This window comes from Agelaius phoeniceus, chromosome 31, assembly GCF_051311805.1.
Source record: "Agelaius phoeniceus isolate bAgePho1 chromosome 31, bAgePho1.hap1, whole genome shotgun sequence".
Classification (NCBI taxonomy): domain Eukaryota; kingdom Metazoa; phylum Chordata; class Aves; order Passeriformes; family Icteridae; genus Agelaius; species Agelaius phoeniceus.
The window spans coordinates 2,816,555-2,844,471 of NC_135295.1; the positions used below are offsets into that span (position 1 = coordinate 2,816,555).

Consider the following 27,917-nt stretch of genomic DNA (forward strand, 5'->3'; position numbering starts at 1 on the left):
AACAGTCCCACACCGGGGTCTGTCCAAGCTGCTGTCATTTCTCCTGGGTTCTGTTACAACAAACGCTGTATTTTCATGGTTTCCTACAATAAACTGCAATGCCAGACTCGTCCAGAGCCTCCCTGGCACAGGGGGCCATGGGACTGAGCTGTGCAGGGGGCCAGACTGTGCATGGGGGCAGGGTGCCAAGGGACATGGGGAGCTGGGTCTGGGTTGGCTGGGGGGGTCTCAGGGCTCTGGGGTCAAGGGCTATAGGGTCATGGGGCTGTGGTGTCATGGATTTGTGGGGTCACAGGGCTATGGGGTCTCAGAGCTATGGGGTAGCAGGGCTGTGGGGTCTCAACTGTGGGGTCTCAGGGCTGTGGGGTCTCAGGGCTGTGGGGTCTCAGGGCCATGTGGTCTCAGGGCTGTGGGGTCTCAGGGCTGTGGGGTAGCAGGGCTGTGGTGCTGGGCTGGCCATGGGCCCGTGGGAGCAGGCTGTCCAGAGGCACGTGTCCAGAGGCGTGCACGGGACCGGGGCTATGGGGCCGGGCTGTCCTTTGGGTTGTGGCCAGCAGGTGCCAAACCTGCCCAGCCCAGGCAGTGCTGACGTGTCAGGTCCTGCCCGTGCTCTGCCTGGCCACGTGGTCACTGCCACCCCATCACAGGGGGCTCCTGGAGGGGACATCTCTCCACTGGGCCCAGAACAAACTCCTTCAGCGTTGCTGGGGAGTCCCATGGGCAGCCAGTCCAGCCAGGGGAGCTGCTGGGTGCTGAGGCACCTTCTCAGATGGGTATTGGAGCTGGATCCCTGTACTTGGGTACTCTGCATGGCAGGTGGAGGGGCCACAGGCAGCGCAGGGCCCTCCTGGGTGGGTGCCTGTCCCTGGAGCTCCCAGCCCCTGAGCTGGAAGGGGAGGGGACCACAGGGCTGAACTCTCTGTGAACAGGCACCTCTTTGTAGGGCCCAGCCCTTCAAATCAGGCCCCAGTTCTGATCCCTGAGCTGGGGGGGCTGGGAGGGGAAGCAGCAGTGCCAGGCACACCCCATCCCCTCTGGGGCTCTGTCCTAAGCACAGGCCCCATATCCAGCTGGCAGAAAGGATCTGGGGGTGGGGGGTGCTCCACTGTGCCAGACCCCCCCCATCAGTGCATCCCCCCAGCATCTCAGGGAGCCCCCTGTGCTCCAGAGACCCCCCAGCCCCTTGCCTGCACCCCAGCCCGGCTCTGATAGCTCCCAGCACGTGCCAGGGCTCCTGGGCTCCTGGCACAGCCACGGGCCCCACCCAGAGCCCACATTCTGTGGCCGAGGGCTCCATCAGCTGCCCAGTGCTGGGCTGCTCCTGGGGCTGTTCCCAGCCAAGCCCTGGCTCCGTGCCTGCCACCACATGGGCTTTTCTTTGGGGAAGGGTTGGTTTCCTTGTTTTTCTGCCTTTTCAGCGGTTGCCAAAACACTCCCAGTGCCCAGGAACAGGCCCAGCTCAAACTGGAGCTGCCAGGGGGCCACCAGGGATGGCTGCTCCCAAGGTTTGTGCCCTGCTGCTGCCACACAGCCTCTTCTTCCAGCACCGCTGGAGCCTTTTTGAGGCTCACTGAGTGTTTGGAAGAGCCTGAGCCCACCGGGGAGGGGAGCAGGACATGCTGCAGGCAGCCAGGGACACACGTGCAGCTGAACATTCCACCTGTGCAGCCACGGGGAAAGCGGGCACGTCAAACCAGACACGTTAAATCACGAGCAGAAACTGCCAGGAGCGGTGGGAGGGACGGGGTCTGGCAGGACGTGTCACACACATCCAGAGGCGTGCAGGGACCAGGGACACGGTGACACCCCCAGCACCAAGCCCAGGAGTGCCTGCAATGGGAAACAAGAGCCACCACCCAAGCCCAGGCCACCTAGGTGGGTGACAGCCCTGTCCCAGAGAAGCCCCCCTGGCACATGGCTGCCCCCATCCTTTTATTTGAACTGTGATAAATACACCCCAGCCGAGGAGCTGCCACCCCGCCGGGCCGAGCCCGGCACCAACACCCCGCAAACAGAGATATTGATATAAAATAACACCACAAAAAGAGCCATGGAACCGCAGGGGCAGCACCAGCCCCGTCCTCCGCCCCCCGGCACGGAGCAGGGTTGCAAAGCCAAGCGTGTGCGGGGACCGTGGGCTGTGCGGGACCCTCCCTCCCTCCCTCCCGGCCGCCGATCTCCGTTCATGCCGTTCTGCCATGTACACGAATCCGGCTGCTCCAGAACCATCCGGCTCCCGCTGCCCACGGCCGAGCAGCACCGGGGGATGTGCCCGGGGCCGGTGCTGCCCTCCCGGGAGTGGGGGGCTGCGGCCGCCCCCTCCCCTCGGCAGCCGCCCTCCTTCCAGCGATCCCTTCAGAGGTTGTCGGAGCCGGCGGCGGGGTTGGTGTAGGTGAAGGTGCCGGCCCTCGTGGTGCTGCCTCCGGCCACCTTCGGGGCAGGAAAGGTGAGAGGGGGTGTCAGGACTGGGCTGAGCCCCCACCCCGGGGCAGCCGAGTGAGACCTGCACCCTCTCCATGCCCACTATGGGCAAGCAAAAATCTCATCCTCCCACCGTGATGGGCACAGGAAGAGCTGCACCCTCTCCATGCCCACTATGGGCAAGCAAAAATCTCATCCTCCCACCGTGATGGGCACAGGGAGACCTGCACCCTCTCCATGTCCACTGTGGGAAAGCAAAAATCACATCCTCCCACCGTGATGGGCACAGGAAGAGCTGCACCCTCTCCATGCCCACTGTGGGCAAGCAAAAATCTCATCCTCCCACCGTGATGGGCACAGGAAGACCTGCACCCTCTCCACAGCCACTATGGGCAAGCAAAAATCACATCCTCCCATCATGGTGAGCACAGGAAGACCTGCACCCTCTCCATGCCCACTGTGGGCAAGCAAAAATCACATCCTCCCATCATGGTGAGCACAGGAAGACCTGCACCCTCTCCATGGCCACTGTGGGCAAGCAAAAATCACATCCTCCCACTGTGATGGGATACTGCCCCCATCCATGGGCACTGCGGGCACCCTGGGCCCCCAGGGACACCCCGGGCCGCCCCTCCCGGTGCGCAGGAGGAGCGGCGGTGGCCCCGGCCGTGTTCCCGCACGATAAGCCGGCCTGGCGAGTGCGAAGGTAAATATTTACCCAGGCCCCTGGTATTTGCTCAGGGTGAGCTGCTCTCAGGGAGCCGGAGCAGCTGGACACGGCCCCCGCCCACAGCCCCGCCTGGGGGGAGCACAGGGCGGCCCCCCGTGCCCAGCATCGCCTTGGAGAGCCCTCTGTGCCTCCAGGCAGCTCCCGGCGCCGCAGCAGCAGCTCCAGCTGCAGTTTGGGAGCTGCCGGTGCGGGATGAGGGATGCTGGCTGCGGGAATCGCCTCCTCAGCTCCCCCCCTCAATCAGCTCTGCCGTGCCCCAGCGCTGCTCCGCACCCACGGCAGAGGATGCGGGAGGCCTGAGGGTGCGGCTGGGACACAGCAGAGCAGGAGAAGGGGCAGGGTGGGCAGGCAGCGAGCCCCCTGCTGCCGGGCACGGCGAGAGGCTGCCCAAGGTCGCCGGGAGCTCCCCGGAGCCGGGCCGGGTCTGCCCGCGCCGGCCGCTGCTCCAGCCAGGCGTGAATGTTCCACTCACCTCCCGGCGGGGCCGGCGAGGGACGAGCTCCCCGCGCAGCCGTCCCTGCCCTGCCATCCCTGTCCCTGCCATCCCTGTCCCTGCCATCCCTGTCCTTGCTCTGCCATCCCTGTCCCTGTCCCTGCCATCCCTGTCCCTGCCATCCCTGTCCCTGCTCTGCCATCCCTGTCCCTGTCCCTGCCATCCCTGTCCCTGCCATCCCTGTCCCTGTCCCTGCCATCCCTGTCCCTGCCATCCCTTGTCCCTGCAATCTCCATCCCTGCCTTGCCATCTCCATCCCTGCCATCCCTGTCCCTGCCATCCCTGTCCCTGCCATCCCTGTCCCTGTCCCTGCCATCCCTGTCCCTGTCCCTGCCATCCCTGTCCCTGCCATCCCTGTCCCTGTCCCTGCCATCCCTGTCCCTGCCATCTCTGTCCCTGCTCTGCCATCTCCGTCCCTGCAATCTCCATCCCTGTCCCTGCCATCTCCGTCCCTGCCATCCCTGTCCCTGCCACCTCTGTCCCTGCCCTTCCATCTCCATCCCTGCCCTGCCATCATCTCCCACTAACCCAGGGACCCCAGCCATTCACCCAGGGATGCCCCCCTGCTCTCTGGGAGCCCTCAGGTGTGGGGCTCTGCTCTCACCTGGCTGTAGGGGTTGGCTTTGCTGTTGGGGGACACGTAGCGCCCGTGGCTCTGGTACTGCAGGTACTCAGCCATGGGGTGGTAGGAATCCTTCTGGCTGAGCAGGTCCAGCTTCCCTCGGCTCTTCCGTCGGCAGCTGCAGGTGGACTTGGGGAGAGAGAGGGGTCAGGGCTTGGCTGGTGTGGGGACAGGGACGGAGCACCAAGCAGCAGAGTGCAGGTGAGGACTGGGGTGGGGATGGGGCCTCACCATCAGGAGGAGACAGGTGAAGATGGTGAACAGCAGCAGGATGCTGACCAGGACCAACAGAGCGATGGCCCAGTCCGGGATCATGGGTGCTGGAGCTGGGGATATCACTGCTGCAGAGCCTGAAAGGAGCAGAGCTGTGTGTGAACCACAGGCAGAGCTGGGACAGAGCCCTGAGAGGTCCCTGGGACAGGACACCAGGGTCTGAGCCCTCCTGCATGGGATCCTGCCTGACACAGGCACTGGGAATGTGCACTGGCCCCACCCTCTGCAAGCCCCAAGCCCATCACAGCACCAAGCAGGGCCCCTGCCTCAACCAGGACAGGGCAATGCTTCTGGAGCCCCCCAAGCTTCCCCCAGGCTCCATCCCCGTCCCTCCCCAGCCTCTCACTTTGGATGCTGTCCAGCTGCAGGCCCATGATGAAGCCATTCTGGTCCAGGCTCTTCCTCAGGCGCTGCTCAGCAGCGTCGGCAGTGACGGCGTCGCTTCCGTTCCCAAACACAAGGGTGGACTGGACCTCCACCGAGCCTTGGCTGCACGGGAGGAGGCATCAGCACCCAGACTGCCCCCTGAGGGGGTACAAAGCAGGGGGATACACTGCAGAACACCTCACTGGTGCTGCTGCTGCTCACCTGTACTGCAGCTCGCTGCACCCGGTGTAGGTCTGCGTGCCCATGCAGCCCGCGCAGCCAAAGACGTGTTGGAACTGGAAGGAAGCATTGAGGTCATGGCCACCTCCCCACAGACACAGACACCCCTGTTTCCCGTCTCCATGCAGAGCTGGCAGAATGGATGCTCCAGGTGCTTCCATGGAAAGCCCCAAATTGAGGGGGCTCCTTCCCAGCACAGCCCAGGGCCTCTGCTGGTGGGACTGGGACTCACCATGGTCAGGACAGTGCGGCTCAGGCTCCTGTACTCCTGTGACGCTGGGTCACGCAGGCTCTCATTGAAGCTCCTGTTGATGATACGGAAGGACAGCGGGACACGGACGAGCAGCTGGGCAGCAGGCAGCTGGGCTGAGGTTTTGCTGGGGTTGGGGCCACCCTGGGTGGGAGCTGTGCTGCCCTCAGACGTTATCTGGGTGGGAAGGACCTGAGCGCTGGTGCTCCCGTTGCCTTTGGTGCTGCCGTGCACGGTGGTGGGAGCGGCAGAGCTGCCATTGGTGCCGAGGTGGGGGGCCCAGCCACTGCTGTTTGAGGTGACATTGGCGTGGGGGATGGCTGGGCTGCTGGGGACAGGCACCACAGTGCCATTGGATGTGGCATTGCTTGTGGAGTGGTTGCCAAACTGGAAGTTCGTGGTGTTTGTGCCAGGGAATGCAGTGGCATAGGGAAAGATAGAGGTTTGGGGCCGGCTGGCCCGTGTGCTTTTGGGGAATATATTTGGCAACCAGGTGGTGGTGCTGGTTTCCGTGGTCATCTCCACAGTGGTCGTTTCAGTGGTTTCCATCTCCATGGTTGTCTCGGTGGTCATGGCACGGGTACCTGGAGGAAACCCCTGGAGTCAATGCCTGCAGCCCAATCAGGGAAGGTTTCACCCAAAACAGCTCATCAGCTGGGCACTGTGGGCAGCACCACAACCCCCAGCAGCCAACAGCCAGCTGCTGTTGCCCACGAGGCTAAGGAGACCTTCACAACACCCCACATCGGGCACTTGTGGCACCACCAAGGGTCCAGGTGGAGCTGGCTGGGTGCTGACACCTGCGCCATGCCCAGCCTGCAAACCCTGGGGTGTCCCTGCCATGCTGGGGGCTCAGGCACGCCACCCAGTAAAGCCCCCCTTGCTGTGGGTGACAGCCTGGGGTGCCCTCGTGCCCTCCAGTCCTGCCTGGCCTGGCTGGGGGCCAGTACAGGCAGCTCCCGGGCAGGTTCCCAGCGGGGTCCGGGTGCTCACCGGGACACACCTGCATTCCAGCCCGCGAGCCCCGGGCACAGCCTGCTCCGGCTGGTCCCGGCACAGCCCAGCCCTTGGCCGAGCTGTGGACACGGCAGAGGGGCCGTGCCCTGAGCCCCCAGGTACCAACACACCTGGGCACGAGCAGTCCTGGGGCGCTGCACCCCAGAGCCAGAACGGGGACAACGCCCCTGCTGCCAGGATGCTGCCAGTTCCAGTATCCCCCGGTCCCCACGCTGATAGGGACCCCACTCTGCTCCCCCTGCCCCTCACCTGTGCCCAGCCCCTCACCTGTGCCCAGCACCAGCAGCAGCAGGAGGACAGGGAACGCCATGGGGCTTGTCCGGGGGGTGCCGGCGCCTCTCGGGGCTCGGCAGCCGCTGCTCTCCCGTTAGCTGGTGGCACACGCCTCAATCCAGGGATCCGGAACTGGCAGCTCGGCAGCGGCCTGAGCTTTATAGAGCACCTGGAGCAGGTGGGGAGGCCCCGCCCCGCCGCCGGCTCCAGGCAGGGGGGGTCGTTCTGCCCCGCTTGGCACGGGGGTGCCACGGCGCCCATGGGGTCCCCGCAGCATCAGCCCCCCAGGTTGGGTCTCTCACGCTTGCCTGGCTCGGGGAGACCCCGCTGGCAGCGTCCCCATTCCTCGGGCAGACCCAGCCGCGGTGGGCACAGGACGGGATAGCAGCCGGGCATCCTGGGGCAGGGGCGAGAGCAGCATCTGCCGGGCTCCCTGCGCTGAGCCACTGACCTGGTGAGGGGCACGGGGGGGGACACGGAGTCCCCCAGCCCCTCGTGCAGGGGGGGCCTCATCCTCTGGCTCAGCCCAGGGTTAATCATTAGCGGCTGGTCATCGCCTCGCCCTACACTCAAATAAACACTGACCCCCCCCGAAACGCTTACGCAGGTACAGCCCAGGGCCCCACCACATCCCAGTACCTCCCAGTAAGCTCCCTCCAGGTGCCAGGGCCCCCCCAGCAGGTACAAACCCCCATCCCCAGTCAGGACACGGGTGATGCCAGGTGCCAGTGCCCCACCCCAGAGGTAACGGGCACTGCCCGTGCCTGGGCACAGGTGACATGTGCTCTTGGCATGGATGGGCATCAAAAGCTACTGGTCCCACTCTGCTCCTGCCCTGCAGAAATTCCTGATCCGTGGGAGAGCCCCAGTCTCTCAGCAGGGTGCTGATTCCTGCGGGGGTCCCAGTTCCTGGGGAGGTCATGGTTGGGGTCTCCACACTTGGCTCCTGGCCAGCCTCATGTGAGGCCAAAGTGCCACCCCAGCCACACCAAAGGCGAGGTGGTGCTGAGAAGGGGAGCAGAGAGGGGGACCCTGCATTCTGCAGTGATTGAGGGCAAGGGATGGATGTGCAGGTGGGGTGGGACCCAGCAGCACTCTGCTCCCCCCACAGCGGCCACAGCCTGGGCAAGCCAGGCCACGTGCAGGCAGCTGCAGGCAGGATGCAGGCAGCACCTCTGGGCAAACATTTCCTTCCCAAAAGGCCTCAGCACAGGAATGGCTCTCCCCGTGCAGTGATGCTGACCCCTGCTGCCCTCTGCTCCAGCCCTAATCCCTCTCCCCATGCAGCTCTGGGGGCTTTCCCCTGAGCCAGCCATCCCCCCAGAGTGAGGGCTGCACTTTTCCTCCTGCAGACACCCACAGAGGACTCTGTGGGGGGCTGAGGGGCAGGAGGGTCCCAGCAACTGCTCTCACTCACCAGCCCTGGGAGCAGGGGCCATTAGCCCACCCTGTCCATGCCCAGTGGGTTCCATGTGCCCACCCTGTCCATGCCCAGTGCATCCATGCATCCACCTTGTCCATATCTTGTGGGTCTGTGTGTCCAGCCTGTCCATGCCCAGTGGATTCTCTGTGTCCAGCCTGTCTGTGTCCAGTGTGTCCAGCCTGTCCATGCCTGGTGGATCCCATGTGCCCAGCCTGTCCATGACCACTGATTCCCTGTGTCCATCCTGTCCGTGCCCAGTGGATCCCCCGTGTCCAGCCTGTCCATGCTCAGTGGAATCCCTGTGTCCAGCCTGTCTATGCTTGGTGGGTCCCCCGTGTCCACCCTGTCTATGTCCACTCTGTCCGTGTCCGGTGGATTCCCGTGTGTCCCGTGTGTCCGTGCCCGGTGTGTCCGTGTGTCCGTGCCCGGCGTGTCCGTGTGTCCGTGCCCTTTGTGTCCGTGTGTCCCGTGTGTCCGTGCCCGGTGGTCCCGACTCTCCCCGTCCCCGCCCCGCGCGTGCCCGGCCCGGGCCGGTGGCCCCGAACCTGCGGCGCCCCCTGGCGGGCACAGCCCCGCACGACGCTCCCGCCGCGCACCGGGACCGGGACCGGGATCAGAACCGAGACCGGGACCGGGAGGGGAAAGGGGACCTCTACTGGAGTGAAACCGGGAGGGAGACAGAGACTGAGACTGGAGCGAGAGCGGAACCGCTGCTGGGAACAGACCGGGAGCAGCATCGGGAGTCGAGTGCAGTAATGCAGAGCGGGAGTGAGACCGATACTGGAGCGAAACGGGAGCGGGACTAGGAGAGGGAGCAGGAGCGGAGCGGGACGGCAGCGGGAATGGAACAGGGAACGGTACCGGACCGGGATCGGACAGGGTGCAGAAGAAGGACCGAAACAGGAACGGGAACCGCGGTCGCCCCTCGCAGCTCGGGGGCGCGGGAGGACGCGCTCAGTAGCCAGCGGTGATTTCACCTGTCCCGGTACTCCCGAGGAGAGCCAGCTGCGCTCCCGCCGCGGCCCCGGGCAAAGGCCCCGGCCCCGGTCCCGCTCCCAACACCGGAGGGCAACCCCGCGTTGCCCTTTTAAGAGGGGCCCGGTGCCGCCGCGCCCATTGTCGCCGCCGCCGCCGCGGGGCGGGGGGGCCGGGCCGGTGCCGGGGCCGCGCTCTCCGGGGCGGGCGGGATGGGGGGGTGGGGGCACATTCCGCCGCGTTGCCGGGACAGCCGTCGCCGTGGCGACCGGTCCCTGCCGCCGAGCCGCGGTGCGCGCCGCGCAGTTCCCACGGAGCGGCCCGGGCGGCGGCGGCGGCGGCTCCGCTCCCTCCGGGGCGGCGGGAGGGCCGGGATGCGGTGCAGTGTTGTGCTCTCGCCCACCAATATTGCACTCGTCCCGGCCTCCCGCCGCCGCGGGCTGCGCCGGCGGGACCGGCCGGGCGCTGACCCAACCCCGCGACCACCGGGAGGACGGCGCGGGACGGAACCGAGAGCACGGGGCGGGGGGGGGACCCACGGCCCTCTCGGGCCAGCGGGAACCCCCAAGGGACCGGGCGCGCAGGGTAGAAAACACTCAAAACTTTATGGCCAGGCGTGGGGCAAGGACCGGAGCGCCCGGGGCAGGCGTGGCGGGAGCCCCGGCACTGCGGGGCCCCGGTACTGGCAGTGCAAAGTCCGCGGGGGGCCGGGAACGGGGCCCGGCCGGGAGGAGCGGCGGGGCCCGGTGCGCCCCCGGGTGCCGCCGGTGGCGGGAGCCCGGAGCGCCACCGGTGCCGCTGGCGGGGGAGGCCCGTGCCGGGCGCGGTCACTCGCGTCCCTCCAGCAGGAACCGGCGGAAGGGCTCGAAGTCGGCAGGGATCGTGTCTGTGGGGAGCAGCGCGGGGGGCGTCAGGAGCCGCCGAGGGGAGCGAGCCCCGGTAAAGCCCCCGGCCCAGGACTGAGCCCGCCGCAGGGGCGAGGGAGGGGATGCTCGGCCGGCCGCCGGGCCGGTGCGGGGGTCCCGGGGGGCCCTGCTCACCGTTGCAGCGGTACTGCAGGTTGGACCAGATGATGTTCTCCTGGGAGAAGCAGAAGACCCCCAGCCGGCCCCCGCGCATCGTGGTGTCGATGATCACACCGGAGTCGGCCACCAGCTGCGGGCCCTCGTACAGACGGACCCTGCCGGGGAACGGGGCCCGACCGGGTCAGCGGGCCCTCACCGGGACCCCTCCGGGGCCAGCTCCGGGATTCGACCGGCACCCCGCCGGTAACCGACCGGGGCAAACATCGGGATCCTACTGAGACTCCATCGGGGCCAGCACCTGGATCCCACTGGGACCACTCCACGACCAGCACCGGGCCCCGGGCATCCCGACCCGGGGACGGTGGCACCGGGCTGGAGCCGGGGCATCCTGCGGGAGACTGGGCCGGGGGCACCGGACCGGCTGGATTCTCGGGCCGGGGCCCCCCGCCGTGGCCGGGCTGAAGCCCCCCGCGCCGCCCCCGGCCCGGCCCCGCCGCCTTTGTCGGGCGCTTTGCATGTGAAAGGCGCCGGCGGGGTCGCCATGGCGACGGGACAATGGCCCCGGGGGCCCGGGGGGCGGAGGGCCCGGCGGCGGAGCCCCCCCGCCGCGGCCGTCCCGGCGGGAGCCTTAAAGGAGAAACGCGGCTGCGGCCCCACCGGGGAGAAACCCTCCCCACGGCCAAAATCCCCACACTGCGGTGGTCTCAGGGGCTGGATGCTCTCCCCCACGGCCGGTATCCCCTCACTAGGGTGGTCCCAGGAGGCACAAGGCCTCCTCACGGGCATCCTCCTGCCCCTGAGGGGGATCTGCAGGGCAGGACCCTTACTCGTGGTTATCATCAGGGCTGGTTTCTCCCCGGCATCCCCCCACTGGTGTGGTCCTGCTGGGGGTGCACCGTGGTGTCACAGCCCCCTCCCCAGCGGTCCCCACGCCCCCCCTGCTTACCTGATGTAGCCCACCTGGGGCCTGTGTGCCAGCTGCCAGCGGTAGGAGGTCTTGTCCCTCCAGCCCACGTTCCGGGGGTCCTTCCAGAGCAGGCGGACGTGGTCGGGCGTGTGGCCCGTGTGCCACAGAGCATTGCGCAGGTGCTCCCCGGGGCCCGTCGAGGATTTCACTGCCTGCAGGTGCATGGGGGCTTCAGGGGGGCCTCAACAGGGGGGGTCAGACCCAGCCCGTGGGTGGGGCCACCACCCACCTTGAGCTGCAGCCCCGGCTCGGCCACAGCCCGGAAGGGGGTGGCCTGCCAGTAAGTCTGCTCCGTCTGCTTCCACATCACCACGTAGAAGCTGGCGCTGTCCTGGTAGCTGAAGATGAAGCCGGCGTAGTCATCGTCGGTGATGGTGTTGACGTGGAAGGTGCCCTCAAAGTCCACCCCGTTGAAGGCCGTGTAACCTACAGGCAGGAAACGCTGCGGGGAGCCCTCTCTCCCCACGGGGCTCCCAGCCCACCCACCCTTCATCCTTCATCTGTGGGGCAAAGAACCGGCTCTTACTCCCCTGCACGGTGGGAGTAAGGGGGTGAATATATCTTACCCACAGCCAAACCCGGGTCGCTGTTCATGGTCTGCACGATCTCCATGCCCTATGGGGGGACAGCTGGGTGAGGGGCACCCCTGGGCACCTCCCAGTCCCCTGAGCTCCCACCCTGCAGCGCAGCCCCCAGAAACACGGGGCGCAGCACCCACACCTGGTTGAGCACAACCCAGTTGGGGTCGATCTGGGCGTCCCCCTCAGGGTCAAGGATGACGGTCTGGTAGGCGCGGAAGTCGGTCAGCGTCACCTCGGCGCTCTCGGGGCACACGTCCAGCTGGTCCACCACCGTGTCATTGTCAAAGTCCTCCTCACAGACGTCACCCACACCATTCCCTGGGGACACGTGCTCAGTCAGGGCTGGGCTGAGCCCAGGCAGGTCCTCCTCCCCCTGCCCACCCCGTGCTCACCGTCTGAGTCCTTCTGGTTGGGGTTGGGAATGAGGCGGCAGTTGTCCGGCCCAGGTGCCACATAGTCCGGGATGCCATCGTTGTCATCATCGTTGTCACAGTCATCCCCCAGCCCATCGTTGTCTGAGTCCAGCTGGGAGCTGTTGGGGATCTCAGCACAGTTGTCCTTGGTGTCCTGATGCCCATCTCCATCACTGGGAGCAAGAACAAGGTCAGAGCAATGGACAAAACTGGGGATCTCCCCAAAGGCCCCATTGTCCCTCCTGACAGGTCCCTGAACCAGGAGCCCAGTTCTGCCCCCCAGGACACAACTGGGAGGTCACCCCACTGCAGGGCTGTCCCCACCTGTCCTCGTTGGTGTCACAGATGTCTCCTACCAGGTCACTGTCCATATCTGTCTGGAGGAGAGCGGAGCCCTAGTTCAGAGCACATCCTGGGGCGAGGAAGAGAAGCCTCTGCTCCCCACTGGGCCAGGCCCCAATCATCCAGGCCCCCAGGCCCAGTCTGGCCCCAGCCATACCTGAGTGGGGTTGCTCATTTCAGGGCAACTGTCACAGGCATCCCCAACACCGTCCTCATCCCGATCGGTCTGCAGAGGGTTGGGCACCTTGGGGCAGTTGTCCAGCATGTTGGGTATCCCTGCAAGGATGGTGCTGAGTGCATACCCTCCCCTACAGGATACCCTGCCCCCCTGGCACAGCCAGGCCAACCCAAGAGCAGCTCACCGTCCCCATCAATGTCATTGTCACAAGCATCCCCCTCGCCGTTGCTGTCCGTGTCCCGCTGGTCATTGTTGGGCACATTGGGGCAGTTGTCACAGGCATCCCCAAAGGAGTCAGTGTCCGAGTTCTGTTGGTCCTTGTTGGGGAAGAGCCGGCAGTTGTCCTGTGGAGAAGAGGATGGGGATGTTGGCAGTGTGGTGGTGGGCAGACAAGAGGCCACAGTCCCACAGTGGTCAGGGCAGACAGACATCTCCAGCACCCTGAGACCATTCCCAAACCACCAGCCTGCTGCTCGCCAGGAGAAGCATCTTGAGGGACTCAGAACTGAGCCAAAGCAAGAAACCCTCCTCGAGCCACTGGCATGGCCACCCATCCAGCACAGCCACCTCCACATTCTTGACACCATCACCATCAGCATCGTCATCACACTGGTCCCCAATGCCGTCGTTGTCAGCATCCTCCTGGCCAGAATTGGGCGTCAGGCGGCAGTTGTCCTGCAGGCACAGCCAGCATTAGGGACAGGGAGGAGATGAGGCCTGGAGCACAGCCCTGCTGTGGATCCTGCACCCTCTGGGCCTCCCCTGCAGGAGCCCACCTGCTTGCAGTGCTTGTTGTTGTCGATGCAGGGCAGGGGCTCGTCCGGGTACCCATCCAGGTCTGTGTCTGGCCCACACACGTTGCCATTGCCAGCCCAGCCCACGTTGCACTGAATAAAGAGGAGATCAGGAACTGGAAAGGGCCCTGGCAAGACAAATGCTGCTGTGCTGTACCCCCCACACCCTCCTCCTGTCCCTGTCCCCTGCTCACAGCACAGGAGATCTCCCCATTCCTCTCAAACAGGCAGAAGCCGTTGATGTCGCAGGGGTTGGAGGTGGGAGTGCTGCAGGACCTCTGGGGGATGCAGCCAGACGTTTGGTTGCCCACAAAGCCCAACTTGCAGGGCCCGCACTTGTAGGAGCCCTGGGGGAGAGAGGACAGGGCTGGGATGAGGGAGCTGAGCGGCCCCAGGAGCAAGGGAGGGAGCGGGACAGCACTGCTCACCAGAGTGTTGGTGCAGATGGAGTTGGGGTCGCAGCCCCCATTGTTCCCATCGTTGCATTCATCAATATCCGTGCAAACCTGTGAGTAATGTGGGAGGAATGCTCACCTGGGGCCTGTCCCTGTGGGTAGCTCTGCCCATTCCTCGCCATGAGAAGCTGTCCTCCTCCACAGGCACTGCATCATCCACGCTGTGCTGCACTCCAGGGACCCCACAGGGACCCCGCAGTCCCATGGCACTGCACTCACCTGCTTGCTGGCCCTGGCATAGTCCACCCCCACGCCAGAGACGGTGTTGCCTCGGTAGCCACGGGGGCAAGGCTCACAACGGAACCCCGGGGCTGTGTTGATGCACTTGGAGCCGGGGAAGCAGGGGTTGGCATGGGCACACTGCAACACCAGGAGAGACACAGGCTTCATCCTTGGGCACAGCATCCTGCAGGGTGGCTGCTGCCCCAGGCCATCCCGGGCATTCCCAGAGGAAGCATCCTCTGCACGCAGAGCCCTGGCAGTGCCGGGGCTGCTGATGCCCCCCAGCCCGTGCCCACCTCCTCGATGTCAGCGCAGTGGGTGCCGTTGCCCTCCAGCCCTGGCGGGCAGGGCCCGCAGCGGTACCCAGGGTACTCGTACGTCTCCATGCAGTCCACACCACTGAAGCAGGGGTTGGGGTTGCAGCGGGACCGGTGCTCGTGGAAGCCTGAGGAGAGGAGAGGCAGGTGAAGGGTGAGACAAGGTGGCTCTTTGCCCCCCGAGGCGGGAGCAGAGCCTCGCCAGCACTCACCGCAGACCTGGCACTCCATGATGGTGTTGCGGATCAGAGACATCTCTTTCACCTGCAAGGCAGCAAAGCAGGGAGCATCAGGAGGGTGCTGGCACTGTGCTCTGGGAAAACCCAGCCCAGGGAGTGCCAGCACCCTCTCAGTCCCACCTGGTCCCTGATGTCTTCCCGCAGCTCGGTCAGGAGCCGGTTGAAGAGGGTCAGCTGCGTGACGAGTGCCTTGGTCTGCTCACCTGCCAGCAGCAGAAAGGAAAGGGCAATCCCAGCACAAAATCTCCCAGGGCTGTGGGCCAGGACTGTTCTGCCCATTGGCACTGAGCTAGGAGGATGAGGCAACTGACAGCCCATGCTCACACAGGGCACGTTTCCCTATGGCACACCCCACACCCTCTGATCCCACATGGGGCACTGGGACAGGCTGTGCAGGGATTTCTGCCTCTGAGGAGCCCCAAATGCCTCACACCAGGCAACGAGGGAAGTAGAGCAGGGACTTACCCAGGATGGAGGCCAGCACACTTGTCACTGCAAGGAGAGAGACGAGACATTACCAAATGTTGCTGTCACACCCCAGCAGCGTCACCTCACATGGTCACTACTGGTAAGCACATGTGCAGCACTGTAGCTCCCACCTGTGTGGGGACACTGGGCCGGGAGGGACAGGAACATCCCTCTGTGCTGTTACCCCCCACCTCCTTGTGCCACACGCGTGACCCCAAAACCCCCCAAGCCATTACCTGCACTGTGAATGGACTCATCTCCTTGGAAAGGGCACTCACTCAGGGCCCCTACACGGCTCATGGACCCTCCCAGGATCAGCTTCATCGACTCTACAAACCCCTGATGTGTGTGGGGAGATGCAGTCAGCATGGAGGGCTCTGCCCATCCCCAAGCATGCATTGGCCGGGCTCTCAATCCCCCTGGCACTCACCTGCATCCTCTGGTAAGCCTTCACCCCTGTGCGCACCTCGATGGACTCCACCTCGGCCAGGGGGATCTCCGAGAGCTCGGGCAGCCCCACGCTGGAGTCCATCTGCTTGCAGTCCACGTAGAGCTCCACGCTCAGCGTGTCCCTGCGCAGCCCGCTCAGGCGCACGATGACAGAGTGGCTCTGCCCGTCCGCCACGTGCGCGTGCTGCAGGTTGACCGAGTGCACCTTGTTGTCCTCCCGCAGGTACCTCACCAGGACTGCAGGGGAGCGGGAAGGGGCCGTCAGCTCCCCCCCAGCACCGGCAGCACCCTGGGAGCTGCTCTTCCCTGCAGGAGCTCAGCCAGGGCCGGTCCATCCCCACCCACCTTTGTTAATCTTCCCCACGACGGACACCTCCAGCCATCGGGTGTTGTCCTTCTTGGAGTAGAGGCCGAAGAGGGTCCCCCCCTGCTTGGGGGGCAGGCGGAAGGTGGACAGGAGGTACACGTCGTTGACAGTCAGGAGCTCCATGCGGATCTTGTGGGCCACGCTGGCCATCTGCCGAGCCTCGCTCACCAGCAGCAGGTCGATGACTGCGGGACACGAGCACCGGGGTCGCCACTGCACCGGCAGCCGCAGCTCCGGTGCCCGGTGCGGTCAGAGCGAGGGTGGGTGGGGGTGTCCCTGGACCGCCGGGCTCTGGGGGGACCAGGGAAGCCCGGGGGGCTCCGGGGCCGCCCCCGCGCGGTGGCGCTCCAGGACCGGCCGCGCCTCCTAACGGGACCCGCGGAGCCCCCGCACCGGCGGGACCGGCAGAGTCCCGGCCCGGAGCCCGCCCCGCTCTTGGGGCTTCCCTGCATCCCGCTCCGCGGAGCTCCCGGCGGGCCAGCCCCAGTAAGGGGCGATCGGACCGGGAGACAGCGGAGGGACGGTCGGGGCTCCGGTACCGGCTCGGGGCGCTAAGGGGGGAGCGCGGACAGCTCGGTCCCGCTGCCGCACGGGTGCCCTCCTGCTCCGTGCAGACGCACCGGGCAGACGGAAAGGGGCTGAGACGCTGGGGTCAGTCCCCGCCTCGCACTCCCCCGCGGCCCCGAGCCAGCACCGGAGCCGGCGGCCACCCAGCGCCCCGGGGTGAACGTTCCAGCGTCCCCGGTGGCCGCAGCCCCGCTCCCCCGGGGCGAGCAGAGCCGCTGTCAGCGGCCGTGGGACGGGGTCTGCCGCCGCCGACCCCCGAGTGTCGCCCGTCCCGCCGCCCCTTCGTGGCCGCCCCGCCGCCTCCCCGAGCCCCTCCGGTACCTTGCAGCTCCTGACGCGCCGCGGCGGCGGCGCCCAGCAGGAGCAGCGCCAGGAGCGCGGGGCTCCCCGGTGCCCCCATGGTGCCGCCGGTGCCGCCGGTGCGGAGCGGAGCGCGGCGGGGCGGGGTGGCGCACGGGGGAGGGGCCGGCGGGGCCGGCGAGGAGGAAACAAAGAGCCGTCAATCACCGGGCGCATCCCGGGGACACCGGCGGGCCACCGGCCGCGGCTCCAGCCCCGGAGAGGGGCACCGTGCCGGCGCAGCGCACTGGGCCCGGGGCTTCGGAGACCCCCCCGGCACTGCCGGCCCCGGGGCAGCCCCCGTTCACAGCGCCGGTTCACCGGGAGGTCAGGCGGGGGGGGGCTGGGGCCGCCCCAGCAGAGCCGGAGCATCCCGGCCCGGGAGAGCGGGACCGGCCGCGGGGCCGCTTGTGCGGGGGTGCCCCGCGCCGCGGAGCCCCCGGGACCGGCAGGGCCCCGGGGCCGCTCCGCATCGCCGGGGGATGCTCGGGCCGCGGAGCCGCTCCCGCGGAGCTCCGGCCAAGGCGGGCGGGCGGCCCGCGGCGTCCCGGCCGTGTTTACAGCTGTTTCCCCCGGTACCATAACAACCGGCCGAGCCCGGCCCCGGGGCTGCCGCAGCCCCGCGCCCCCGGCCCGGCTCCGCGCCAGCGATCCCGCGTAACGAGGGGGTGCGGGCGATGGAGGGGGGTGGTCCCAAGCCGCACACGGGGCGTTTTCCCTCCGCCGCTGCCAGCGGGCTCCCGGCCCGGCTGCTGTCCGTGGAGAGCTGCGGGAGGGTGCGGGGCCGAGCAGGGTGAGCAGTGCGGGCCCACGCGGGGAGATGCGGGGCGCAGCAGGAGTGTGCGGTGCGGAACCGAGAAGCGTGAGCAGGATGGAGCTGAGCTGAGCCGTGCGAGGCAATGTGGGGCTCTGCGGGGAGATGCGGGGCTGAGCAGGATGGAGCAGTGTAGAGCTGAGCGGTGCGGGGCAGTGCAGAGAGATGCGGACGCGGCGGAACTGTGCGGTGCGGGGCACGGCAGCGTGAGCAGTGTGGAGCTGAGCTGAGCCGTGCGGGGACAGGCGGGGCACGGCAGGGCCGTGACACGGTGCGGGACACGGCAGGGCTGTGATCACGGTGCAGGGCACGGCAGGGCTGTGAACACGGTGCGGGACACGGCAGAGCTGTGATCACGGTGCGGGGCACGGCAGAGCTGTGATCACGGTGCGGGGCACGGCAGAGCTGTGATCACGGTGCGGGGCACGGCAGAGCTGTGATCACGGTGCGGGGCACGGCAGGGCTGTGATCACGGTGCGGAGCTGAGCAGCGTGGAGCTGAGCGGTGCGGGGCAATGCAGAGAGATGCGGGACACGGCAGGGCTGTGAGCGCGGTGCGGGGCCCAGCGGTGTGGAGCTGAGCTGAGCCGTGCGGTGCGGAGCGGGACGCGGGTTCTGCCGCAAGGACCCTGCAGACCCCACCACCACCATTCCCAGCCCGGACCCCGCTCGGCTCCGCTCCATCGCGGGGACCCCCGGTCGGTGCCGCCCCGCGGCGGGGGCGGGCGGGGCCGCCCGTCCGGTTCCGGGTCGGCGGAAGATGGCGGCGCCCATGGAGCTGTTCTGCTGGGCCGGGGGCTGGGGGCTGCCCTCGGTGGATCCCGACTGCCTGGCTGTGCTGGTGAGCGCCGGGGCCGGCACGGGGGTGGGCCGGGGTCCCGCGGGCAGAGCCCCGCTCTATCCCTCCGTCCGTCCCTCCCGCAGACCTACGCGCGGTTCACGGGGGCGCCGCTGAAGGTGCACCGGGTCACCAGCCCCTGGAGGAGCCCCTCCGGTAAGGGCCCTGCCGAGGATACCGGCACCACCACCGGGACCCCCACCCCATGGCAGCCCCGTGATCCCGTTGCCTCCACTCCCCATCCCTGCGCGCCTTACGCCTCCCACCCCATTACAGCCTCCCAGCCCGTCTTATCCCTCCTGTGGCCCCACACCGCTGATCCCCTGCCCCATTGCACCCTCTTATCCCACTGCAGCTCTCTTCCCCTATGGCCTCTCCTCCACGTGGCACCATCCTACCCTATTGCACCCCCCGCAGCTCATCACTCCCCCTGTCCTATTACCACCATTACCATCTAATTGCACCATCACACCCTCCCACCCCATAGCATCCCTCATCTCCCGTGCCCCTGACTGCACCCTCACACCCTCTTATCTCATTGTACCCCATTGTCATGTGTCCCCCACCACTGCACTCCCCTCTGTCCTGTTCCAGCCCCATCTTCTCATCACCATCCCTGTTCCATTACACCCTCTCTTGCCCTATTGCACCCTCATGCCCCACCACATCCCCTGTCCCATTGCACCACCCCATCCCATCGCGACTCCTGTCCCATTGAATGCCCTTATTGCACCCCCCACCTCATTGCACCCCCCTTTTCTCTGTTCCCCCATGCATCACTGCACCCTTATGCCCCATTGCTGCCCCTGTCCCATCGCTCCCCATTGCACCCCCTGTCCATCCCCACCACACCCCTCTTGTCCTGGAACGTTCCCCATTTCCCATCACACACCTTCTGCCCCCTCCCCTGCACTGCTCTGTCCCCACCTCACCTTACACCCCTGCACTGCCTCGTGCCCCATCCAGGCATGGGCGTCCACCCCCCATTGCAGTTCCCTGCACCCCTCCCCTGCTCAGGGCATGGTGACTGCAGCCCCCACTGATTCCCCCTGCCCGCAGGGCACCTGCCCGCGCTGAGGACACGGGACGAGGGCACCATCTCCAAACCTCAGCAGATCATAACCCACCTCAGGAAACAGGTACAGAGGGGCTTGGGGCACCCCCTGCCTGGGCTGGGCTGGTGGGTGCTGGAGCCCCTCAGGGAGGAGGGGACTCTGTTGTGTCACCCACAGGTGGGATTTGGGCTATCCCATGGGATCAAACTGGCATTTTCTCTGCAGAAATACAATGCTGACTATGACCTGTCAGCCACGCAGAGCGCGGACACGCTGGCCTTCGTGTCCCTGCTGGAGGAGAAGCTGCTGCCAGTACTGGTGAGGCTGCAGGGAAGGGGGGCTTGCTGGGCATGGGGTCTGCTCTCTGGAGCTGTGCAAGCAGGCTTGGGTGTGCCCAGCTGCCAGCAGCAGCATCCTGGCAGCCTGGCATGGCAGGGATGGGCGTTTGGGGGTGGCAGCCGTGGGTTGTGCAGCCCAGGCTGAGGTTTGCCCTTGACGCCTGGTGGTCTCCAGGGTGGCTGTGCCAGGCAGGGGCTCTGGTGTGCCAGCAGCTCTGCCGTGGCCAGGCTGTGGATTGTTCTCCACCATAGATCCACACCTTCTGGGTGGATGCCAAGAACTACGTGGAGCACACGCGGAAGTGGTACGCAGAAACCATCCCCTTCCCCCTCAACTTCTTCCTGCCCAACGCCATGCACAAGCGGCACCTGGAGCGGCTGCAGCTCATCTGGGGGGATGACTACATGGAGGATGAGGAGAAGCTGGAGAAGGAGGTGAGGGATGGGGTCTGGGCACAGTGGGTCCTCACAGGGAAATCCCTGTGAGGCTGTCCTGGGGTGACTTTATGATGTTCGTATCCCCATTCGTCTGTTTAGCCCAGAAATAAGGTTTGCACCTTTAAGATTGGCTCTGAAAAAATCCAAACTGGGGTGTGGGTTTCCCTCTCCTGCTCCCCTGAGCTCTGTGGTGGTACCTGGGCAGGTGACAACCCTCTGTCCTCCTCCTGCAGCTCTACCGGGAAGCTCGGGAATGCCTGACGCTCCTCTCCCAGCGCCTCGGCTCCCAGAAGTTTTTCTTTGGAGACTCGTAAGTGGCCAGAGGGGGGAGAGGAAGGGACCTGAGAGCCCCTACACCCCAGCATGGCTGAGGCCCCGTGGTCTGCAGGGGAGCTGCAGCCACTTTGAGGGCAGAAGAGGCTCATAGGGGACGGGGCACTGTCCCAAGGAGGGAGAGCCACGTGCTGTCCTCTAGGGGTGCTGGGGCTGGCGGTGTCTGGTGGCTCTGGGTGGCTTTGGGTGGGGACAGAGTCCCAGACAGGGCTCTCTGTGCCCCAGGCCAGCTTCCCTCGACGCCTTGGTCTTCAGCCGCCTGGCGCCGCTCCTGAAGGCGAAGCTGCCCAACGGGAAACTGCAGCAGCACCTGAAGTCCCTGCAGAACCTGTGCAACTACTGCACCTCTATCCTCAGCCTTTACTTCCCCTGGGACGGAGGTGAGAGCCATCCCCCGCCTCAGCCTGCAGCCATGGGGTGACCTGTCCCCCCCAGGTGCTTCCCTCACTCTCAGGGTGACCCTTCCCACCCACACCCCTGCTCTGCCCCTGCAGGTGACCCCCTGAGCAGTGCCCCTCGGGCTGCAGGCACGGACAGCAGTGAGGCAGAGGAGGACCCCCACAAACGGCGCAAGCAGCTGCTGTCAGTGCTGGTGGGGCTGGCGGCCATGCTGGGCTACGCCTTCCTCAGCGGCATCGTCTCCATCCAGCGCGGCAGCGTGGGGCCGGCCGGCCGGCAGCCCATCGCCATGGAGGAGGAGGAAGAGGAGGAGGAGGAGTGAGGAAGAGCTGTGTGACTGTTCCTTCCCAGCCCCTGGAACTGACTGTTTTTACTCTGGTAGCCTGGCAGCATTGCTGCTCTGCTCTGTGTCCCACCAGGAACCACAGCCCTCTCCGTGGGAGCGTCCCTGCCTCACCAATAAACCTCCCTCTCTCCACCTGCACCCTCTCGTACTCCCAGCACCCCCAAGGCACTTCCCAATTTCCCCAGTTGCCCAGGCTGGAGTTTTGCAGCAGGCACCAATGTGTCCTGCCTGTGGCTCTGCCCCTCCCTCCAGCCTTGGGTCTTGCTGAGGTCCCAGAGGGGGGACCTAAAAGCATCTGTGGCATCTGAGCAGTGTCCCTGTCCCTTCTCCTACAGCTGTGGGGCTGAGCCCCACATCTCCCTGCATCATTCCCCTGTGACAGCGCTCAGGGTAGTGCAGACAGCAGCTCTGCAGGGCTGGTACCGCCCCTCCACACTGCTGCCAGCCCAGCAGCACAGCCGAGACACAAAACCAGAGCCAAGGGCAGCCGAGGCTGCTCGTCAGGACACGTCCCCAGCCCAGGAGCTCTCCCCGCTGCCAGCGGGACACCCGGAGCCCCGCTCCAGCAGCCGGGATCCCTCCAGCGCTGACATCTGTTTGCATTCCAGCACGCCTGCCAGCGCCGGGGAGCTCCTGCAGCTGGCACAGCTGGGAGCGCATGGCGCGGGCTGGGAGCGGGGTCGGGGGCGGCCACCTGGGCTCCGTCTGCCCCCGCGGTCCCCTGGGCCACCGGGCGTGGGGCTGGTGCCGGTGTTGGCCGCGCCGCCGCTCCCGCTGGCCACTGCCGGTTTACGATGCACGGATGGAAAGGCGGCGCGGGGCCAGGCCGGCACACAGCCCTCGCTTGTTTGGCCGCCGGCTGCCACCGCCAGCGGCATCCCAGCCCTGCTGCTGCGGCGGCTGAATGTCCCCAGGCTGCGCTCCTGTGCCCCCCAGCCAGGCACTGCCAGCGGCATCCCAGCCCTGCTGCTGCGGCGGCTGAATGTCCCCAGGCTGCGCTCCTGTGCCCCCCAGCCAGGCACTGCCAGCGGCATCCCAGCCCTGCTGCTGCGGCGGCTGAATGTCCCCAGGCTGCGCTCCTGTGCCCCCCTAGCCGGGCGCAGTAGCCAGGGGGCCCCACACTGGGCTGGAGCAGAGCCACGGTGCTGGGCCAGCTGCGGAGCCTCCCCCATACTGGCCCAGTTCGAGGGGCCCCACTGGGAGGGGATGAGTCAGTGCAAACCCACCCCCCCCCCAGCACGCTCCCCTCTAACGTCACTCAGGAACTATGTGCCCCGTGCTCCCGGTTCCCATTAGCTGCAGGGGCTGATGGCTGCTCCAGCAGGAGAAAGCACAGCTCTGGCTGGGGAGAAGCTGGAGCTGCCGACGCCAGAGCTCTGCTCTAAATCCCGGCTGCGTGTCCTGACTGCAGCTTTGGGCCCTTCCCTGCCTGGGGGATGCTGCAGTGGAAGACAGGAGAGAGATGCCACCCCTTATGGGGACAGCCCCCTGCATCCCCAGCCCTGTGGGATGCCCCAGGAACCTGGACAGAGGAGGGATGGGACCCATGGGGCCTCAAATCTGTCTCCTCTGGCCCCTGGCATAGTCCTGCCCACAGAGCTGGCACCAAGGGGAGGCCAGGGGTTCAGGCAGGTTTGTAGAAAACCTGTTTATTTTATGAAACATCTAGAAAAGCAGAGGCTTTGCAGCCCTAGGGTCATACAGGTCCTCTGGGGTGCAGGGGGCTGCAGGGACTGTGCTGCAGCCCCAACCCCATTGGAGTCTTCTCTCCAAGCTGCCACCAGCAGAGTGTTCCTGGCTCTGGCACCGCCCTCCTCTGCCAAGCTAGGCTGGCTGCTTCCAGAGGAAAGTCTGGATGGAGTCGCTGGGAGCCACGGCCTCGATGAAGCCAACATGTGGGTCAGAGATCCCAAAGGACACATCCGTGGGGGAGCTGTGGAGAAAGCAAGAGGGGATGGGGGCTTAGTGGGCTCAGTGGGGCCTTTTGGCAGGGATCAGAACTGAGCCACTCACCGGTTCAGGACCACCAGCACCACGGCACCGTCGGGGCGCAGGAAAGCAGAGTGCTCCAGGTCACACCGGTGGCACTTCTTGGAGACAGCCAGTCCCACCCGCTGGGAGCCCTCGGGGATGAACTTACTGTGGGGACAAGCAGGGTCAGAGTGTGGTACTTAGGATGTGGTACCTGGAGCCAGCAGCCTGTGGCCCTGACCCACCTGAAGTGCCCCAGGTGGTAGAACATGGGCTGCTTGTAGAAGACATCCTTGCTGCTGTCCACGATGACGGGGCTGTCCACGTAGTTCTTGCTCCAGTTGGGGCCTCCCTCCATGTCCAGGGCCAGGTTCCAGTCAGTCCAGCCTGTCACGTAGTTGTTGAGGTTCTGCAGGGCAGGGGGTGGTCCTGAGCCACGGGCAGGCCCAGGGGCTGGCCAGGGTGGCCAATGTGTCCCCAGCTCCCACCAGGCCCTACCGACAGGATGCTGTGGCTGTACTTGCTCCCACGCTCCCAGCCACCCAGGACCACCCTGGGCTCCCAGAAGTAGGAGCCTGTGGAGGCCTCCGTGGAGAGGAGGAAATAGTCTGGGAAGAGGTGATGGGTGATGGTGAGTGTCAGGTCGATGGGTGCCAGAAAATCCAGGTACCAGTGGATGCCGATGCCGCTGATGTAGCTGGCAGCCACAGGGTCTTTGAGAACCTGGCAGGAGAAAAGGGTCACCAGTGCCCAGGGCTGGGAGATCTGCTGTGGGGCCAGGACAGCTGCTGTGGGCACTCACCACCTCGGCCCAGTAGGGCAGCATCACCCTCTGGTCATCCAGGATGATGAGCTGGACGTGGCGGTGGGAGCTGTTGGCCAGCGCCGGGCCCAGGTCCTGGGCAATGAAGTCCCTCTGGTGCTCAGGGGAGAAGCCCAGGCATTGGAAGGGGTAGAAGACAATCTCACCAGCCGTGGGCTCGTTCCCTGCTGTCACTGCCCAGAAGGTCAGGTTGTGCTTGGCGTATTCATCCAGGAACCTGGTGTGGGGTAGAAGGTGAACGGCCCCGTCACACCTGTGCCAGCTCCAGGTATGGCATCCCTGGCACCCACCGCACTCCCGTGGCCCCTACCGGATAAAGTACTTGGCCCAGGCCCGGTGGTACTTGTCCCCAGGGCTGCCCTTCAGTGTTCCCCTCCCTGTCATTGCTCCATTCGTCTTCATCCACACCGGGGAGGTCCAAGGGCTGGCATACAGAGACAGCGGCCGCTTGGCCACTGCCTGCGCTGCTTGGAGGATGGGGATCTAGGGAGAAGTGGGATGGCACAGAGATCTCTGGGTCTGTCCCAGTGCTGGACAGCAGGAGGAGTCACCTCCCTCCCCAGAGGTGGGATGGTGTTCCCTTTCCCCACCCCATCCCATCCCATCTCATCCAATCCCATCCCATAGATCCCATCCCATCCCATGGATCCCATCCCATCCCATGGATCCAATCCCATCCCATAGATCCCATCCCATCCCATGGATCCATCCCATTCCATCCCACCCAGGCAGCAGCCCCAGTCCCTCAGACCCTTCCTGCAGGACTCACCTTCATGTGCGTGTCCTCCTCGGTCAGGTTGAAGTGCCTCAGCTCGAAGTCACCCTCGGCGTCAGCGTAGGTGTACAGGCGGATGGAGAAGTCAGTGCTGGCCATAGGCACACGCACCAGGTTGTACTCAATGCCTGAGGACGGGGCAGGTGGTGATGGGCATCCTCGAGTTGCATTTGGGGGCTCCAGATCCCCCAGCTCCCCAGAACAAATCTCAGCAGCCAGACCCTAACAGCTTTGCTGCCCTGGGCTCACCTTCCTCAGAGAAGTAGGAGCGGAGCAGGTGGTTCTGGGCAGCCTTGGACAGGGACTGGATGTTGATGGCAGCTGCGTCAGTGATGGAGCCACCAAAGCCCTTCACCTTCTGGTACCTCTGTGTTGTGTCCAGGGTGAGGTGGAAATCTGTGGGGACACACAGTGTCACCAGCCCTGCCACCTGTGAGAGGACAGACCCTCCCACAGCCCAGGGTGGTACCTGGGCTCTTGGTGTTGTGCTGGAAGCTCCCCTGGCTCCGCTCCAGCCTCTTGCCAGCCTTGCTGCTCTCATATTTGATGTAGGAGCCAGGGGCTGGCAGGACCAGGGGGTCCAGAGTGTCACAGTACGTGGCACTGCAGGCACAGACCAGTGAGCCATGCCCAAAATCCTTGGCATCACAGGGACGGCCACCTGCAGCAGAGGAAAGAGTGAGTGGGCACTGAGGGCTGTGGCAGGAGCCCAGCTCATCCCTTTGACTCACGACAGACTCCAGATCTGCCACCCTCCAAAGCCCAGGGACACGTGCCAGCACATACCTGTGACCTGCAGGGCTGCCTGTGCCAGCAGGAGCCAGCCCAGGACACTGGCACAGCCTGGCCCCATGGCACCTCTGCTGCAGCGGCTCCGACAATGCCGATGGACACACTGGGAGCAGGACAAGGTGTCAGCACCCAGAGCTGCTCAGCCTGGCCCAGCCACACACAGGGACAGAGACACAGAGCAGGGAGAGCCCCAGCATCATCCCCCTGCCCAGGGGACCACTAGAACCCCCCTGGCAGGGCTAAGCCTGTCCTGCCCTCTGCCCGCTGCTCCAGCCCAGCACCCACCTTCCCTCCCACCCCTCCAGAGTCCACCAACAGTTCTGGCCATGTCCCAGGTGGGGGTGCAGCCCCCCAGGTGTGGGCAGCCCCCAGGTGTGAGCCTGCTGCTCCTAGCTGCCCACGCTGGCTGTACCCACAACTTTGTTCACTCCCATCAATTCCCTCCCACTTCTTCTCCCTCCTCACCCGTTCCACAGCTGTGCCATGCCATGTCATGCCATGCTGCATCACCCCATGTATCCCCAGTGCCCCCCGAGCCAAGCCCAGGAGCAAACAGCTCCACACTCCCAATCCCACATGCGTGGCAGCTGGGGTTTGTCCAGCCAGAGTGGTTTGGGGCTCCAGCCCCTGGCATGGAGAGTGCCACACTCCCCTGTTCTTTCAGGTGCTCACACCCTGTCTTGTCCTTCCCATGGTGCTGGGCAAGGAGCCTCTCAATGAGAGCACAGGAGGAGCCACCTCCAAGCCTCGGGACCCTGGTTCCAGACTGAGGACACCTTTGCCAGGGTGGGATGGTGCTGTCTTGTTGCTCCCTGAGCTCCTGTGGGATGTGGAGCAGGGCCAGGCAGCTGTCCCACCTCCATTGCCTCCCACTCCCTGCCTGGGAATGATGCCCAGCTTGGCCAGGGCACGGCCTCAGCACGGTCCTGCTGCCCAGGGCTGTCCCATGCCCATATCTGTGCCCATCTCTGTCCCCATTCCCACCTGCTGAAGCCACCTCAGACCCAGGGTACTCACCTGCCTCCAAACCACCTCTCGCTGCTGCGTCTCTGTGGCAGCAGTGGCAGGTCCCGTGTCCCAGCTGTGCCTGGTGGGAGGGGATGCTTCTGGAGGAGCAGGAAAGGTGAGTTTGGAATGGGACAGCTCATGGGACTCTGTGTTTGAAGAGGAGCCTGGGGATGATTTTGCAACCTGGCTCCAAAGAGCTTTCCACACACCGCAGCATTTGCAAAGCTCTCCTGAAACCTGTTCCAGTGGCCAGAGGGAAGCTGGGGAGGGGAGGATGCTCACCAGCCCCCCAAGTGCCTCCATCACCCCCCACAGCCAGGCCTGCCCTGCTCCTTTGGGAAGAGCAGCCCTGTGTCCCTGGGACACCTCGGACAGGGCAGGGCAGGGCTGGCTGTGCCCGCCTTGGGTCCCTGCTCTTGGCAGCACCTCAGCTTTGTGCTACCACTGCCACCACCACGACCTGTGTCCCGCTTGTGGCTGCTCCAGGACCTTTCCTGGCACGGGCAGAGGCAGCAGCCGCTCCCGGCAGGGACTCCCGACCCCTCCTGGGGCGGGCACAGCAGCGGCTGCCCCGCTCAAGTCCCCTCGCCCCCGCCGTGCCCCGCAGGCCGGAGCCCCACGCCGCAGCGGGCTGGGTGGAGCCGGCAGCAGCGGTTTATCATCGGCAAAACAAGTCTGGGCTCCACACCGTCTAATTTGGGATCCTTCCTAATTACAGGCATCTGCTCCGCAGGAGAAACAGGAGGCGGGCAGAGGCACGGGGGGAGTGGCAGCTCCCCGGTGTCCCCCTGGGGCAGCTGGGGAGGGTGGCCAGGAAGAGACCCCCACCCAGGGACCACCGTCCCTCACTCAGTGTCACATCCCCACCCAGGAACCACAGCCCCCGAGCCAGGGTGACAGCCCCCTGTGGGAAATAGTAAAGGTGAGATGATTTTCAGAGAGCTGGAAAAGCAGGCCTCAGAAACAGAAAGAGCAGAGAACTAGCTGCAGCTGCAAAGTCTGAAAGTAAAAAATGTTATGAGTACTTTTAGTACTTTTAGTAATTGGCTAAAACAATTGCCTGTGAGCTTTAGCAATGTGCTATTGGCTAGAAAGTTTTTAAAGTGCTCTGTAACAAAGAAATCTTCAGCTGCTTACTGGCTGTACATGAGCTTTACCTTCCTATTGTCTCAACCGAGTCA

General features: G+C 65.6%; 4 protein-coding genes across 5 annotated transcripts; 1 reads left to right on the forward strand and 3 right to left on the reverse strand.

Moving 5' to 3' along the window:
• Positions 1-1,866: 1,866 nt before the first annotated feature.
• MUC1 (mucin 1, cell surface associated) lies at positions 1,867-6,818 on the reverse strand. Its single transcript, XM_077191992.1, has 7 exons — positions 6,680-6,818; positions 5,378-5,979; positions 5,128-5,201; positions 4,886-5,028; positions 4,498-4,616; positions 4,249-4,395; positions 1,867-2,430 (listed from the first exon to the last, which is right to left on the reverse strand). Exons 1-7 carry the CDS (start codon positions 6,720-6,722, stop codon positions 2,356-2,358), a joined length of 1,203 nt encoding a protein of 400 aa, XP_077048107.1. The 5' UTR covers positions 6,723-6,818; the 3' UTR covers positions 1,867-2,355.
• Positions 6,819-9,669: 2,851 nt separating this feature from the next.
• On the reverse strand, positions 9,670-17,311 carry THBS3 (thrombospondin 3). 2 transcript variants are annotated; one of them, XM_077191987.1, is made up of 23 exons: positions 16,790-17,309; positions 15,880-16,086; positions 15,515-15,771; positions 15,321-15,423; positions 15,082-15,108; positions 14,737-14,819; positions 14,590-14,641; positions 14,357-14,505; positions 14,058-14,198; positions 13,812-13,889; positions 13,578-13,730; positions 13,366-13,476; positions 13,157-13,264; positions 12,774-12,933; positions 12,569-12,687; positions 12,394-12,446; positions 12,049-12,242; positions 11,796-11,974; positions 11,642-11,690; positions 11,305-11,501; positions 11,055-11,227; positions 10,124-10,263; positions 9,670-9,969 (listed from the first exon to the last, which is right to left on the reverse strand). In XM_077191987.1, the coding sequence occupies exons 1-23, from the start codon at positions 16,866-16,868 to the stop codon at positions 9,911-9,913; spliced, it is 2,871 nt and encodes a 956-aa protein (XP_077048102.1). In that variant the 5' UTR covers positions 16,869-17,309; the 3' UTR covers positions 9,670-9,910. The 2 variants fall into 2 exon arrangements, with proteins under 2 accessions (XP_077048102.1, XP_077048101.1); XM_077191986.1 differs by having other exon boundaries at positions 14,357-14,641; positions 16,790-17,311.
• A 56-nt stretch (positions 17,312-17,367) lies between these two features.
• Positions 17,368-21,505, forward strand: MTX1 (metaxin 1). The gene is made up of 9 exons (XM_054651317.2): positions 17,368-17,600; positions 18,278-18,461; positions 18,545-18,614; positions 19,518-19,597; positions 19,739-19,831; positions 20,104-20,286; positions 20,523-20,599; positions 20,848-21,002; positions 21,117-21,505. The coding sequence occupies exons 1-9, from the start codon at positions 17,485-17,487 to the stop codon at positions 21,341-21,343; spliced, it is 1,185 nt and encodes a 394-aa protein (XP_054507292.2). The 5' UTR covers positions 17,368-17,484; the 3' UTR covers positions 21,344-21,505.
• Positions 21,506-22,990: 1,485 nt separating this feature from the next.
• On the reverse strand, positions 22,991-27,537 carry LOC129132266 (lysosomal acid glucosylceramidase-like). The gene is made up of 11 exons (XM_077191990.1): positions 26,746-27,537; positions 25,723-25,831; positions 25,406-25,597; positions 25,186-25,332; positions 24,931-25,064; positions 24,472-24,644; positions 24,141-24,378; positions 23,837-24,061; positions 23,584-23,747; positions 23,381-23,506; positions 22,991-23,300 (listed from the first exon to the last, which is right to left on the reverse strand). The coding sequence occupies exons 1-11, from the start codon at positions 27,037-27,039 to the stop codon at positions 23,192-23,194; spliced, it is 1,911 nt and encodes a 636-aa protein (XP_077048105.1). The 5' UTR covers positions 27,040-27,537; the 3' UTR covers positions 22,991-23,191.
• Positions 27,538-27,917: the final 380 nt, after the last annotated feature.

What these genes read in the sequence shown, in the direction of transcription:
- MUC1 (XM_077191992.1), bottom strand. Translation starts at nt 6,722, where the DNA reads ATGGCGTTCCCTGTCCTCCTGCTGCTGCTGGTGCTGGGCACAG. An exon ending in GCCGCACTGTCCTGACCATG is followed by an intron (nt 5,202 to 5,377) that starts GTGAGTCCCAGT and finishes GCTTCCTTCCAG; the next exon opens with TTCCAACACGTCTTTGGCTG. An exon ending in TGCAGCGAGCTGCAGTACAG is followed by an intron (nt 5,029 to 5,127) that starts GTGAGCAGCAGC and finishes CCTCCCGTGCAG; the next exon opens with CCAAGGCTCGGTGGAGGTCC.
- THBS3 (XM_077191986.1), bottom strand. Translation starts at nt 16,868, where the DNA reads ATGGGGGCACCGGGGAGCCCCGCGCTCCTGGCGCTGCTCCTGCTGGGC. An exon ending in ACTGCGCTGACATCGAGGAG is followed by an intron (nt 14,199 to 14,356) that starts GTGGGCACGGGC and finishes CTGGTGTTGCAG; the next exon opens with TGTGCCCATGCCAACCCCTG. An exon ending in ATGGGGAGATCTCCTGTGCT is followed by an intron (nt 13,477 to 13,577) that starts GTGAGCAGGGGA and finishes CTCTTTATTCAG; the next exon opens with TGCAACGTGGGCTGGGCTGG.
- MTX1 (XM_054651317.2), top strand. Translation starts at nt 17,485, where the DNA reads ATGGAGGGGGGTGGTCCCAAGCCGCACACGGGGCGTTTTCCCTCCGCC. An exon ending in CCCCTGGAGGAGCCCCTCCG is followed by an intron (nt 18,615 to 19,517) that starts GTAAGGGCCCTG and finishes CCCTGCCCGCAG; the next exon opens with GGCACCTGCCCGCGCTGAGG. An exon ending in AAGTTTTTCTTTGGAGACTC is followed by an intron (nt 20,600 to 20,847) that starts GTAAGTGGCCAG and finishes TCTGTGCCCCAG; the next exon opens with GCCAGCTTCCCTCGACGCCT.
- LOC129132266 (XM_077191990.1), bottom strand. Translation starts at nt 27,039, where the DNA reads ATGGAGGCACTTGGGGGGCTGGTGAGCATCCTCCCCTCCCCAGCTTCC. An exon ending in TGCCCTACTGGGCCGAGGTG is followed by an intron (nt 24,062 to 24,140) that starts GTGAGTGCCCAC and finishes TTCTCCTGCCAG; the next exon opens with GTTCTCAAAGACCCTGTGGC. An exon ending in ACAGCCACAGCATCCTGTCG is followed by an intron (nt 23,748 to 23,836) that starts GTAGGGCCTGGT and finishes CCTGCCCTGCAG; the next exon opens with AACCTCAACAACTACGTGAC.